The sequence below is a fragment of the Tachypleus tridentatus genome, chromosome 13, assembly GCF_004210375.1.
Source record: "Tachypleus tridentatus isolate NWPU-2018 chromosome 13, ASM421037v1, whole genome shotgun sequence".
NCBI classification, from domain to species: domain Eukaryota; kingdom Metazoa; phylum Arthropoda; class Merostomata; order Xiphosura; family Limulidae; genus Tachypleus; species Tachypleus tridentatus.
The window spans coordinates 219319944-219335817 of record NC_134837.1 but is presented as its reverse complement, the minus strand read 5'-3'; the positions used below and the strand labels follow the sequence as shown (position 1 = coordinate 219335817).

Genomic DNA, 15874 nt, shown 5'->3' with positions numbered 1-15874 from the left:
TGAATACGCTCCGCTCTCTCGGCTCTAGGCGCGTTATCAAAATAAATCAAATCCGTTATACACAGTTCTGGTAGTTCGAGTGATTGACTCGCAGTCTGCAGTTCACAGGATTTAAACCTGTCACCGAACATGTTCTACTTTCCAGCCATGGAATCATTATGAAGTTGCGGCCAATTTCAGTATTAGTTAGTAACAAAAACCCAAAACATTGGCAATGTGTGATGTTGACTAACCAACTGCCTTTTCTTTAGCCTATCACTTCAAATGTAAGGAAAGATAGTGCAAATAGCCCTCATATTGCTTTGCTCAAAATTCGACAAACAAAATTCCGTTACTCTGTTCAAAGAAAAGTTCGAAGCTAGGAAGTTGTGGCTAGTTCCTCCCACCTCGGTCAAAGACGGTAATACCTGAACCTTTGGAGTCATTGACATGGCTGTTTCTCCAACGTGCGCAAGTGTCGTTCAGGCCGAAAATTCGAATTTCAGATGTTCTGTTACATCCCTACCTTCACATCAAAACGTAAGTTTAGGATTTGTAAAGCTTGAAGGTGTGATTACTTTTTTAAGGTAGTTCGTGTTATTCATCACTACAGTATCATGGGAAATATTACTATATACGTCATTCTAAATTCCCAATACTAGTTCTACAGTAATAATGGTTCAAGTACACATTGTCTCTTGTAGGTCGCGACAGAACGATAACAACATCAATAGCTTTAGTTACAAATCTGTTTATAGCATTATATTACCGACAAAAACGTTGTGTTGAGACACCACCGTGGCATTTCGTTGGTAGCCCATATTAATTAGCTCTTTTAAATATATATTTCTATACTTATTTTCATGCCTTATTTATAACTAATCTTGCTTCGCTAGATTCAGCGTTAGGTATCTTACAGTTAAATGTTTACAAGTTTTCATGTTTGTTTGTTTGTTTTTTGGAATTTCGCACAAAGCTAATCGAGGGCTATCTGTGCTAGCCGTCCCTAATTTAGCAGTGTAAGACTAGAGGGAAGGCAGCTAGTCACCACCACCCACCGCCAACTCTTGGGCTACTCTTTTACCAACGAATAGTGGGATTGACCGTCACATTATACACCTCCACGGCTGGGAGGGCGAGCATGTTTAGCACGACGCGGGCGCGAACCCGCGACACTCGGATTACGAGTCGCACGCCTTACGCGCTTGGCCATGCCAGGCCCACAAGTTTTCATAGTGAGGAAGCTTCGTGCAACAATAAGCGCCATCTTTTATCTGAAATTCCTACTAGAGCAGTTAAAAATAAGGTGGTTAAATCTGCCTTTGGTGATTATTGTGATGTGCCAGTAAGTTTATAGCTGTTTTCTCAACATATATATTTGTCTCTTGTTGCTTACCTGTGGCTCGACGTTAAGTATCATGTTAATATTAGGTTTTGATACCCGCAGTAGGCAAAGTACAAAGGGCGTATTTTGTAGCCTTCCGTTTGAACAAAACGAAGACGATATAGTCTTCATTGAAATTTAACATTTTGTTTGTATACTTTATTTAATAATTAATTCACGTTTTATTGCATTGAAAAATAACAAAATGACCACTTTAATTACTTTCACAAGTTTTGCAGAATGTGTACAAAGATAAATATAAATTATTTATTGACCAAAGTCGACTGATGTCGAATACGTCGTGTTTAGTCTTCGCGGATTTCAGCTTATCGAGTTTTTTATTGTTTCGCGGGCGAGCAAAAAGTCATGATCATGCGTCATTAGGTAGACGTTATTGTATTGGCCTAATCTCCTATATACAGTTAAATACAGCGTGACGTCATATATTATGACCTGCTCTTCGTTAGACTGTAAAGAAGGTTTACTGTTTGTTTAGTGTTAACGTGTATTAGTTAAGTAGCCACACTTCTGCGTTATTAACTTTTAAACACAAGTGTACAAGTCATAGCATTCTGAGGTAAAAAAAATGTAAAAATCTGCGAGATGATCAAGTAATGTATATTCTAATTCGTATAATCTATATTCTCGTAAATAGCCCAAACAATTAATATATCACAATATGTCTTTTTGAATGTCCTCTCGTCACTTATTAACGAGTAAAATGCTTCAAGAAATACGATACAAGTTAACAAGTGTGACCATATCTGGATTTCCTATAGTAATAATTTGATCTTTATGTTGTATAACATTCATGTACGTATATGTATGAACCTTAAGCAACGTTTCTATAAAATATGTGGGTCATTAATAACTGTGCATACTTCATTTGAGTTTTGTGAAGAAAAAAATCGATGAATTCTTTCTCATTAGGTCACACGATATACTCTTTCTTTAAAGAGACACCCATAACACGATGCAGGGTCATCACTTCATAGGAAAATTTTAAGCCTTTAAACATACACACTATAATTTAAATGTAGGCTAATAAAGTCGTGAGATCATGTCGGATCTACGCCTTCTTTGCCTTGTCTTTCTACTAAATTATACACAAACCCATTAACTAACAGCACGTATAGCTGAAAACCAAACACGTATCCATTTCGTGAACATTCTGTAAGTTCAAGTATAAGATAGTTCTATTAAATCAGTTGATAAAGACACACATTTTTCAAGCCAGATAAATTCCATTTAGCTCAGACGAGTCACAGTACAATACACAGCCTGGTTGCATCGTTCATGCTTCTTCTATGTTGAGTGGATTTTTTTAGGCCACCCTTATTGTGGTCTGGAAGATTAGAATAAGAGTAGTAGTTGATGCTATCAAGAAACAATCACTGTATTTTGGTAGTAATGCTGTGCAAACTTTTTGTTTTCTCTCTTTTATGAATTAATACCACTATATTTTATTGCAACGAACATACATTGTAGTGACCTCTATAGAACGGTGATGTAACTTTTTTCAGACAACCACAAACGATTGATACAACTATAAAATACTTGCGCGCACAGCATGCATGATATTTATTAGTATTTAAGGCAAAAGATTAGTTCCTATATAGAATAGTTTACCTGTTCTAGAACATAAAAGTAATCTATATTACTTTTCAACACATAATCATTGATTGGTTGAAGGTTTTCATTTATAGACACTGTGAAGTTTATACGCAGTTCCTTCTGTTATAAATAATACTGTCAGGAATGTATCAGTTACGTTAATTTCAAAAGCCCTTATCATCTATTCTTATTTCTACACCAATTTTAAACCAGACATTCTAATTCTTTTCAAGAAGTTATGACATAAACTGTCAGATAAATTCCAAATGATAAAAGCATTTTGTAAGGTTTTTTTTTGTTTTGTGTCCAAGTGGTTTTACAACCAAATGAAAATAAAGTAATTGATCGTTTGTTTGTTGTAGGCGCAAAGTTACACAATAGATTATCTGTACTGTGACCACTATGGGTTTAAACCCCAATTTTTAGTAATATAAATCTTCGGGCTAACCACTGAGCTACCTGGAGGTTCACAAGTAAACAAGAGTGGCGCTATTAAGACGGTTATTATTGTATTACATATTTATATGTTCCATAAAAGAAAATTGTATTTTCGTATACTCGTATTTAGTATCGCTTACTGAAACATACAGTATTTTAACTTCATACAGTTCAGCATCATTCACTTTATTTTTAATGATATAAAAGCTTCCATTGTTCTTGAAAATGTGAACATGCTTAAGTTTCTATTCCGGTTCGCGCCTCATTACGAAATTAAAAAAAAAAAAATCGCGATCTGTAATTTAGGAGAATGGGTACTTTATGTAAGTAATGGTAAAATGCTACTATTTGAGAAACTTTGTGCGAAATTCATCAAACAACAAAAATTACGTTTACCCGTGTCTGTCTAAACTGTATCAAACCTATGATTACCGTCCAATACTCATGAAAATGTAAACACGCTCAAGTTTCTGTTTGCAATATGAGTATTTTGCCTGTACAACGTATCTTTTATATATGTATGTTTAACTTGTGTCAGAGGAAATTGTTTGAAGGATTGTCGTGTTTACTGATCTATATCTAAGGTGTGACAAACGTGTGAAATTATGTTAACGAACCGAGCTTAGTCGAATGATTAGCAGTTCGTGCTGTGGATCCGTGGTTCGTACCTCATTATGACAATAAAAAATCAGCACTTACTTTATGTAAGCGATGATCAAATTTCCACTATTTGAGTAACTTTGTGCGAAATTCACCAAACAACAAAAATTACGTTTACCCATGTCTGTCTAAACTGTATGCGTGTGAAATTATTTATATGGTTACTACATAATAGCAATAAATCTGTTTCAAAGTAGAATTGAAATATTTCGAAATTAAATAATATAACATTGATGCATTATCAACAACAAGCGAACTTACCCGTTCCCAGTGATGGGAAACGTTTAAGTTAGTCTTTCAGTTTAAATTATTTCATGAACTTTAAAATGGATAATTGTGTTGCATTCTTGGTTTCACTCGGAGACAAAGCTCTGAGTTGCAGGCCCGGCATGGCCAGGTGGTTAAGGCGCTCGACTCGTAATACGAGGGTCGCGGGTTCGAATTTCCGTCACACCAAACATGCTTGCCCTTTCAGCCGTGGGGGCGTCATAATGTTTCGGTCAATCCAACTATTCATTGGTAAAAGAGTAGTCCAAGACTTGGCGGTGGGTGGTGATGACTAGCTGCCTTCCCTCTCGCCTTACACTGCTAAATTAGGTACGGCTAGTGCAGATAGCCCTCGTGGAGCTTTGCGCAAAATTCAAAAACGAACAAACAAGCTATGAACTACGTAAAGCAAATCAGACAATACCAAAACAACAACAACAAAACTATAAATAATACATGGAAACCGCATAAACAACTGTTAACACTAATTAAGCACAGATGACAACTAAGAAGAAAATACACGGAGACAAGAGACAGCGAATTAAAAACACAAACAAATAGAATAAGAAACCAAATCTAGAACAGAAGTTAAATTATTAAAACAAGAAAAATGGGACGATTTCTGCACCAAATTTAATGAGAAAACAGATCCGAAACAATTTTGGACACACCTAAAAAGACTAATAAATGAAGATACAGCAACAAGAAAATACCCGTCACTAGAACACAATAATACCACAGCATATACAAATAAAAAAAACGTCGAAATATTCAAACAACAACTTGAAAACGTTTAAAACGCACAACGACCCAAATATAAACACACACTTCTATAATAAAGCAAATAACTTTATAATGAATAACAGTGAACTATTCAAACCACTCTTCCCAGTAGACTTAAATAACTATCAAACCAACAACACAAACACAATTTCAGCACAAGAACTCATAGAAGCAACAAGAAACACCAAAAATAAATCACCAGTAGAAGATGGTATACAAACCATTCTTCTTAAGAAAGGCACTCCGAAGTTATTTGAACATCTCACAGCAATTTTTAATCTATCATTATATTCTGGTTATATCCCGGTTTCTTGGAAGCATGCAAATGTATTAATGTTCCATAAAGAAGGAAAGTCAGCCAATAACCCAAATAACTACAGACCAATCAGCCTGACCAGCTGTGTAGGTAAAATTCTGGAGAGAATAATCAGTAACAGACTCTCCACATTCCAGGAGATAACATCAACATTACCAGAAGAACAAAATGGTTTCAGAAAATTCAGACAAACAACTGACCACCTAGTCAGATTAACCGAAGCAATTGTTGATAGTTTTAATAAACAAGAATGCACTGTCGCTTGCTTTCTCGATATTGAGAAGGCATTCGACACTGTATGGCATAACGGTCTCCGGTTCCGAATGCAAGAAATGGGACTGCCATGGGGAAGTATTCGCTGGCTATCAAACTTACTGGTAAACAGATCATGTAGAATAAATATTGAAGAGACCTTCTCTGAGAGTTTCACTCCGGAAGCTGGTGTTCCTCAAGGAGGGGTGGTTAGCTCTATCTTATTCATCATGTACATGAATAATATGCCTCTGAAAGATCCAAATAATGATACTCATCATAGTTTGCAGACGATGTGGCAGTCTGGAAAAGTGCGCCAACACCAGCAGTAGCAGCCACAAATATACAACCACAATTAAATAGAATAAGTGAATATTGTTAAAAATATAGAATCAAAATAAACACAACTAAAACACAACTAGTTGTATTCATTAAGTTAACTAAACACAACCACAGATCTATATGAATGTAGAACTACTCCAGACTCTTACATCTGCAAAATTTTTAGGTCTTATGTTTGACTTAAAACTTGCGTGGGTAAACCACATAAATAATATTAGGACAAAAATTTGGCGAAGAACAAACTATGCTAGGAGTCTAACTGGCAAAAATAGTGGAGCTACGGCAGACAACATCATACAAATATATAAAACATGCATTAGACTTGTCATTGACTATGCAAAGCCTGCATGGATATGTAAGTAAAAACTATGTACTACAAACAATACAAAATACACTACTCACAACAGCTTATAAAGTACTTACAACTACATCATCTGAATTCATGCATAAATACGCTCACATGGAAACAATAGCAGATAGACTCCTACATAGCAAAATAAATTATTTTGACAAAAATTGGAGAAAAATGAACTAGTAAGCGAACTTGACAGATATTGTTTACATGATAAGGACAGATCGAAGCACCTTTCCCCAATGAATATATATTTTCTAAATAAAAATAAATAAATAAAAGGCCACCTATAAACTAGACTCCACATTAGATTAGGGATTAATTACTAAACAATGAAAGGGATTTTTATGTAAACGTTTCATAGGTAATACCTAACTGATGAAAGTGCAAATAATCTACGGAACTATAAGAGAAATGATTTATTTGCACCAAGTGTATGTATAGATTGTGCATGGACATTGCCCTAAAAGGGTCCTGAGTAAGTGCGGGTTACTCTGGCCATCATGTACCGTATACAAATACACTTGACAGTTGTAAAACCAAAATTTGAAAGAAGGCGGAAAAGGTTAACGAAACCTGACCCTCCTGGGTAGATAAACATCAATACCAAAATACCCATACAAGAGACAGAGAAAGAGAGAGCTACTTGAACCGCCCATCACGTATGGTAAATCCATATCTTTATTCATTAAGTTACATAAAACTTTGAAATGCGAATGTAGTGTGATTTATTCCTATCAAGGTAGTGTAGAATATTCTGCTTGGGAAATAAAATATATCATCTGTATTATTTATGTCTGTTCTACCAGCATTTCAAGAGTGAGTGTTTGACGCTTACCTTGCGTGCGACACTTTTCAAACGGAAGTCAAACGCTTGGACAGACACTACGGTTCGCAATATATGCAAGATATTTCCTTAGGACAACTCTATTTTTTGTCTATTAGAACTACCACAACGAACCAAACTGTTGTGTCATGAAGCTTAAAGGTTATGAGTAGAAATAAATATCTTCAGCCTTTAAGTCCTAATAATTGGTATAATTTAAATATGTTAAATTTTATATATACATCAGTTTACCTCATAAGTAATGTCTGAAAATTTAATACAGAAAGTGCATCATCATTTCTATCTTTGTAGAAGGCTTTAATGACTAAAATATGTAATAAGACATGTATAAAAATGTTCAGACAAATAAAAGAAACTAACCCAACTCCACTTTTTCATATCGTTAATCAGATAAAGCCTTATGAAGATGGATGTGTCTGAGGAGCACATTAGGCATATAATGCTTTATGAGTTCAAAAGGTCAATAGTGCAGCAGAAACTATACGAAACATTCAAGGTGTTTATAGTATGGAGTCTCTCAATGAAAGAACATGTCGAAGGTGGTTTCATAAGTTCAGATCAGGTGACTACAGCTTAAGTGATGCGCCACGTTCAGGTCGTCCTGTTGAATTTAATGGTGACTTGCTGCTGACTGCACGTGATGAAGATTGTGTTGTAACAGTTGAAGAAATAGCACAGAAGCTTAATTGAACCCATTCAACAGTTCACTGTCACCTTTAACTTGGAAAATGTGTCCCCCATGATCTGAAAGAAACCAACCTTAGAGCAAGAGTGGGCATTTTTGCACTCTCGTGAACATAACTCACCTTTTTTGGACAGGTTAGTGACTGGAGATGAAAAATTGATATTTTATAAAAACGTTAAGCACTGCAGACAATGGCTCAATGCAGGTAAACTGGCTGAAGCACAGACCAAAATGGACCTTCACCCTAGGAAAGTCTTGTTAAGCGTTTGGTGGGATATTGCTGGTGTGATCCACTTTGAATTGCTGCCACTCAATGTAACGATTATATCAGACTTCTATTGTCAACAGTTAGAGCGCTTTAAGTATTGCACTGAAAGAAAAGAGGCTTGCTTTGACTTTTATAGAAGTGGCATTCAGAAGGTTGTGAATCGTTGGCAGGAAGTAATTAATAATAATGGAACATACATTATTGATTAAATAACGTTAAAAGCGTTTGAAATCCTTTCTCTTTTTCTGAACCTAAAATTGGACATCACTAATTTCTCTAAGCCCGCACACACCCTTGGCTGTGGTTTCGCTAGATAGTAGATAGGGACAGTGGGAATCTCGTTAATCCTTTCGTACTTGTCACTAAATAGATGACGAGACATTTGTAAGAGAGTCATAGTTAATTACAATGGAATTGAATTACGTCGATGTTTACTTCCTTTTTAACAGATTGTAATATATGCACTTGTTTTATATTTTGCACCATTTCGTTTCTTAATGCATTTGTATAATTCTAACGGGACATCATGACTGAAATGTTAAGAACTGTGAAATGAAGCAATATGTTGGATTGTTGAAGTTAAGAGCTTCGTATTTCCTCTACTAGGTGTTGGACTGGCTGTGTCATGCAGGGCAAGATGCGCTTGACAAACATCAAACGGTTGCAGATACCTTGCCTGGTATTAAAGGACAAGAGGAAGAGTTCGACAAGTTTTATTTCCTAGCTATGGTAAGTGTGGACGTGTTGAAAGTAGTATGTTTTACATTTTAAGGACATTTGTTTTTACTTCGTGAAAAAGAGAGTAGATAACTCGGAAACAGAAGATCATAGGTTCGAGTACTGTTGCGATTTTTGATTTTTTGATTTTCCACTAAATTTCTTTACTGCATGTTCATATATAAAATTATATTTTACCGTGACAAAGTTAAAAAAAACCTTTATAAAAAAATTATAAAACCTGTCGTTTTAATGTGTCTTTAGTATAATGAAGTTTCCGTTAAAATCTATTTCTATTAATAAGAGATCATCCCCCCCTCGCTGTCTCAACTGCAAGTTGTAATAATATAAGCCGAGTTTTGCTATATTTAATCCAGTGTGATTTATTAATAAACAAAGGAAAAGGAATCACGCGGAAACAAACTTTAAATTACAAACAAATAACAAGCTGATAATCAAACACTTTCAGAAGGTAGGTATTTATGTATTCTTAAGACTACTGGCATGGGTATTAAATCTAATTAAAACCAAGTACAGAACAACGTTTCGACCTTCTCAGGTCGCCTTCAAGTTTCTCGTCATGACGAAGGAAGGTATTTGTTCTTCAATGATATTTTTCAGATTTGTTAGAATATAGATTCCAGTTTATAACAATTGATGCTTGTTTTCTTAAGTGTAGAGCTGTACAACAGGACATCTGCGCTTTATTAACTGAGAGGATTGAACACCAAGTTTTTAGCGTTTTAAGACCCCAAACTTACAGCTGCGCCACTGGCTAATATGTGCATTAAACTTGTTTTATTTTTGTAACTACTTTCTAGTATGTAGTGGATTGATTAATTTTTAATGAAATCCAATTTCATTTATTTTTTTTGTAATTTACTTTTATTTTTATATAGGCCAGGTGGGTTAAGGCGTTCGACTCGTAATCTGAGGGTCGCGGGTTCGAATCCCCGTCGCATCAAACATGCACGCCCTTTCAGCCGTAGGAGTGTTATAATGTGACGGTTAATCTCACTATTCGTTGGTAAAAGAGCAGCCCAAGAGTTGGCGGTGATGACTAGCTGCCTTCCCTCTAGTCTTACACTGCTAAAATAGTGACGGCTAGCGCAGATAGCCCTCGTGTAGCTTTGCGCTAAATTCAAAAAACAAACAAATAAACATTTTTATGTAATTTAATCACACACAATAAATTATTTTTAAATTTAAGTGTATTTCGGTAAGTTTTCTATAATATCTAACTAGATAAAAATAGATTTAGATTAAACAGAGTGTAGTTAACAATTTTCAGCCCAATTAGATCTCTGAATTTATAATTGTAATATCTTCTTCTGATAAAGAACGAAGTGTAAACAGTTTTTATCCATGAGTTTAAAATTCTAGTTCAACTGTAATCAAATTACTTCTTGGTAGAAGAAATTTAAAGTTCTAGAGCTAAATTGCAGGAATCGACTTTCAGACTATAAAATAGTTTAAATCGAAATTAATAAAATATGTTTGTGTATTTCATTTTCATTCACCAAAATTACCAGATTCACCAGATAGTAAATTTCTTACTGAGTTAAAATATTTACCAACTGAGAAGACACAAGACAGAAAATTTTGTCTTAAAGTCATGATGTGAACTTTTATAACCTGAACAATAGCTTTTATAACCTGGCTGGCGCGTTATGGTTAACATTTCCGATTTTCCAGATGTTACACACACGTCATTAAATAGATTAACTGACGAAGTTAATACATAATAACTGTAGTAGTGTGGTATTAAACAGTTATTGACTGGTTATAAGGATAACAAATGATCTGTTACCTGAAATCACTAGTTAATAACCGTTATGTTCTGCTTACTAAATCCTGATTAATTAGCACAGTCACATTTATATTTGGTGTATGTCATCGGGCCTACATGTATTCGATTCCCCGCGGTGGACTCAGCAGATAGCATAGTGGGGCTTTACTATAAGAACACACACACACACACCTACATCTAAATCTTAAAATTTAACATTCCATTCAAGATGTTGATCTCTTTTTAAAAAATTAATAGAATTTATAAATTGTTTAACTTTGAAAATATAACAACCCTTCATTATGTGATAATACCAATATAAACATGCAGTTGTAAAATGCGGTATTCAAAAATAGTTATTACTATACAGTATATATATATATATAGCCTTATTACAGGTTTGTATGCACTTCATCTGGTGCACGTATTTATATTATACACAGCAATTATCCCAGATATTCATCATGTCTGATAGATCTGCTGTGATCGTGTTTAGCTTCAAAGATTGTAAGTAATTTACCTACATTTTAAACTCTTGAAAAACAACAACTGTTTACTTTTATTTGTTGACCTTTATGATTTTTTCCCTTCTTGTTTTCATCCTTTTCCGTAGGAGGAGACGTTAAAACAAGGTGTTAATGTAAACGTTTTGCTGTTAAGATACTAATAAAGTTTGACATATGCAATTTGTGTTCTTCTTGCCTTATTTTTCAATGTGTAGTTTATTACTAGGTGTCGTTCTCGGACTGAGTTCTCGACGGAAACTATTAGTCGCTTTGTTATCAATACAAATACAACCTTTTACATGAAAACCACACATAAGAGGTTAAACAACGCTAGTATTTTGTTGTTTCTTAGTATATCACCCCCTAATTTTAGGGTAAAGAGAAAAAGGCCAAACACTGCAGGTATTCCCTCCACTAACTTCTGGTTAACTTTGAAGGAGTAAGTTTAAGAAATAATTAAGACGATTTTAATGCAATGAAAGTATGAAGTGCATTACTGATGTAAACCGAACAAACGTTCTCACAACTTGATACGGTTGTAACCAGTCTACACATTCAAATATAAAATATGTTGTTACTGGTTTAGATCAACTACTATTCTTATGATTTATTGATAAACTTTACATAACAAAAATCAAGAATTTTATAATACTGTACCTGTAAACTTGATATAAAACAGAATGTTGGTATTTTTGTGTGTGGTTATGGATGTGCTCCATTTAAAGTCAAACAAAATTCGCTGTTTTATGCAATTACATATAAACTATGGAATATCAATTCTGTATTTAGAAATACATCGAGAGGTGTGAAATGCTAACTTACTTGTAAGCCAAATGTATGCATTTTACTTGTTTCGTGGCCCGCCATGGCCGGGTGGGTAATTTACTTTTATTTTTACGTCAGGTGGGTTAAGGCATTCTACTCGTAATCTGAGGGTCGCGGGTTCGAATCCCCCGTCGCACCAAACGTGCTCGCCCTTTCAGCCGTGGGGGGCGTTATAATGTTACGGTCAATCCCACTATTCGTTAGTAAAAAAAGTAGCCCAAGAGTTGGCGGTAGGTGGTGATAAGTAGCTGCCTTCCCTCTAGTCTTACACTTCTAAATTAGGGACGGCTAGCGCAGATAGCCCTCGAGTAGCTTTGCGCGAAATTCAAAAAAAAACAAACAAACTTGTTTCGATAGGGGGCCTGGCATGGCCTAGCGCGTTAAGGCGTGCGCTTCGTAATCTGAGGGTCGCGGGTTCGCGCCCGAGTCGCGCCAAACATGCTCGCCCTTTCAGCCGTGGGGGCGTTATAATGTGACGGTAAATCCCACTATTCGTTGGTAAAAGAGTAGCCCAAGAGTTGGCGGTGGGTGGTGATGACTAGCTGCCTTCCCTCTTGTCTTACACTGCTAAATTAGGGACGGCTAGCACAGATAGCCCTCGAGTAGCTTTGTGCGAAATTACAAAAAACAAACAAACAAACTTAGACCACAGCGTTTCCGTTAGGCTGTACTCGACGCTTTCAAGCATTAAAAGCTCAACAGTATATTTGTTGCCCACACAAGAAGCTAGTGAATTCCTTATATATACGTGAACTCTTCGTTTCAACTGCTTTGTAAAAAACTGCATAAACAGATACCCTTTATATATACATACATATATTAGCTTATTACAACTCTTGACACACTGCTTTGTAACAATTACATATACACATTGTCCTGTTACATCCTTAAAGAGCACCTTCAGGATATATTTGTTTGATTAATTATTGCTCAGAATACAGACTAGCTATGTTATTTTCCCAACCAGCACATCGTGACCTTTACCCTGATGGTAGGGCTAATGTTTTCTGGTCGTAAAATACAGTTTTACTATAACTGTAAAGAACATGATAGCCCAAATATTTCACTTTTATTGAGTGAGATTCTTATGATTTTTAACACAAGGATCAAATATTAATTAAAAAGCTAGTAACAAGGAAACATTAAAAAATCCATATTTTACCGGCAGAACGGACCCTAACATATAAATTAACTCACGAAGTTATCAAATCAAAGACTTAGAATCAGATACGATTTTTTATATAATAAACTGTTAATGCACACAGATGTTTTTAAGTACATTTGAGGTATCATAATATTAACATACCGATAAGTAAAACTCTTGACGTTTTTTAACTTAAATATTTTGGCAAAAACACTTTCATTTTGTAAATGATGATGATGGAACAAATTAAAACACGATTTATTAAAAAAATCTAAGTTTCGTACATACAACTGAAACGATAAAAGCGTTTCAGTCCATATTATAAAGCTAAGCATCTTCATATAAATTTTATATTATGATTTATTTGTTACATTTAATATAAATAAGGTACACAAACATCATATTCGCCACAGTTAATAGAATATCACCTTTTCTGTTATTGTCATTTAATTAAACAACCTTTTAGAAGTCATGGGTTAGATATTATATGTACTAGAATTTGACTTTTCCGTTTTCTGGTTTCTAGAGTGTGTTTTTTGGTTTTTCCTTGAATGCTGGTTGCCTTGATTCATCTAGTTTACTTCGTAACCCTTTAAAAGCATGATTTTAATTATGTCATTGGGGTCATGCCGCGCCAATGTCTTCCACAGTTGTTAAAAGAAAAACAGTTTTGGTATCTGTTTCGGCAGGATTATGATGGAAGCTACGTTTTACAGCATATTTTGAATTAACAATTTAGTGAGTTTCGTGATAATCACTTATGTAAAACCTCGGTGGAACATTATGCATTAGAATATCTTTGAAACATTGGTTGGCAACTAGGCATGGTGTATATACTGTGGTATTGCTAAGAAACGATACTTTTTGGGAAAGGTATGTGATATTCCTTTCCGATGCCAAATTTGTATACATTCCGACAATAAAGATGTATTCATATCGGGGATTTGAAATTTATTATACGTAATCCTCACGCCGCTATATATCGGGTTTCGATACCAGTGGCGAACGGAGCACAGACAGCCTACTGTGTAGCTTTGTGCTTAATTCTAAACAAACAAACTTAAAGAAGAATAATAGCCAACTATTCAAATGTACTCGAGTTTCTGAGCCTTTTGAAATGTACTTGACCATTTTGTTGGTGAACCTTTGTGCTAATTCTTTTGTGGCTTTTGAAAAACAAAGAAATGTGGATCAACTTGGGTCACCAGGATCATCCAAAAAAGAGACTTGAAAGAATTCGTATGTCAGGATAGTACAAAACATAATCATGAAATATCCCTTTCTGGAAAAGCAATACAACTCACGTGTACATAAGTTGCATCCACGATATGTCCCATCACCAGTCACGTATCTCTACCAGGTGCAGAATAAAATAGGTATTCATCTTATTTCATGCAAAAACGTACCAGTCAAGTCGCTTGTAAATTTGTGTGCCCCCCCCCAGTGGCACAACGGATAGTTTGCGGACTCACAATGCTATAAATCTGGTTTCGATACTCGTGGTGGGCAAAGCACAGATAGCCGATTCTGTAGCTTTGTGCTTAATTTTTAACAAGCAAATAAACACAAAAATTTGTGTGCTAGGACTGTTGAAACGGGTGCTGGGAAGTAATTATCCACGTAAATGTATGATAGAAAGCAGTAAGTACGAGTGATGTGCTTTAAACATGACAGTCTAACGGCAGAGCCTTTTTCAATGGAAATTACGAGGCAGGGTTTTGGTGTACGGGTTTTAGAGTAGCGTTTCTCAACTTTTACGATATCAGGTAGGGACGGGCTCACTGCCATTCTCAACTATCGCAGAATACTGAAATGTAAGAAAAAACTGAAAACCGCTATGAATTGTATATGAATATCCTGTTCTCTTGTTTGTTTGTTTATTTTCCTAAAATGCCATGGACGCGGCAAGTTTGTTGTGAAGAACCACCAACGGTCTGTGTTTACTTTATTGAGAAACAGATACAGCATGACCATATGTCCGACACGGGCCTTAGTGACATGGTAAGGTTCCAAAATCGTTTTGATGTCACGTATTCGGCCTCTGTCTAACATAATAAGCTGCTAAGAAAGTAGAGACAATTCAAATTATACTTGTACAGCTGGAAACGTAAGAGACAGGTGATAAAATATATCCCGAACAGACAAATTATCTTACAATCATTTAAAAAAACAGAATAAAATAAACAAAAAACGCACCTGAAACATTTTGTGATTTTACAAACTATGCTAGAGTTCGCTGAAAACTAAACATGGAACGACGCTGTTAAATTAATAGCCTTCTTTAACTATTTATTTATTTAATGTAAATCTGAAACTCCTGAAATTGATTACAAAGGGCTGGCCTCTTACTGCAGGGTTTCTAAATCTATAGTATTAAGTTTCTGGAGTGGATGAATTTCTTAAATGCATCTATTTATTCGTTGAAATTCAAGCGCTGGTCGTCATGACGACAAACCCCTCAATCCGTAAACGAGCCACAAAGTGGCTGAACGTTCTTCAGAGTCTATATGCTGCGTCCAATCAATCCGCGATAGTTCGATATGACACTGTGTAGTGACAACACGAATATTTGAAAAACGGGACAAACATGAAAGTTATCAATAACTGATGTCAGAAACTGAAGAGAAAGCGGTAAGTGACAACTTATAGTTAATTCTCTTTTTGACGTATTGTGCTGGTTACATAAAACTTAAGTGCGCGTGATAC

General features: G+C 35.3%; 1 protein-coding gene across 3 annotated transcripts in view; it reads left to right on the top strand.

Annotated features, from left to right (window-relative positions):
• Positions 1–15874, top strand: part of LOC143239615 (puratrophin-1-like) — a 148250-nt gene that overhangs the window by 108740 nt on the left and 23636 nt on the right. For all 3 annotated transcript variants that reach the window (XM_076480894.1, XM_076480893.1, XM_076480892.1), the window contains one exon: positions 8794–8916. In XM_076480894.1, the coding sequence (XP_076337009.1) occupies positions 8794–8916 (123 nt within the window). The remainder of the gene's footprint in view (positions 1–8793; positions 8917–15874) is intronic.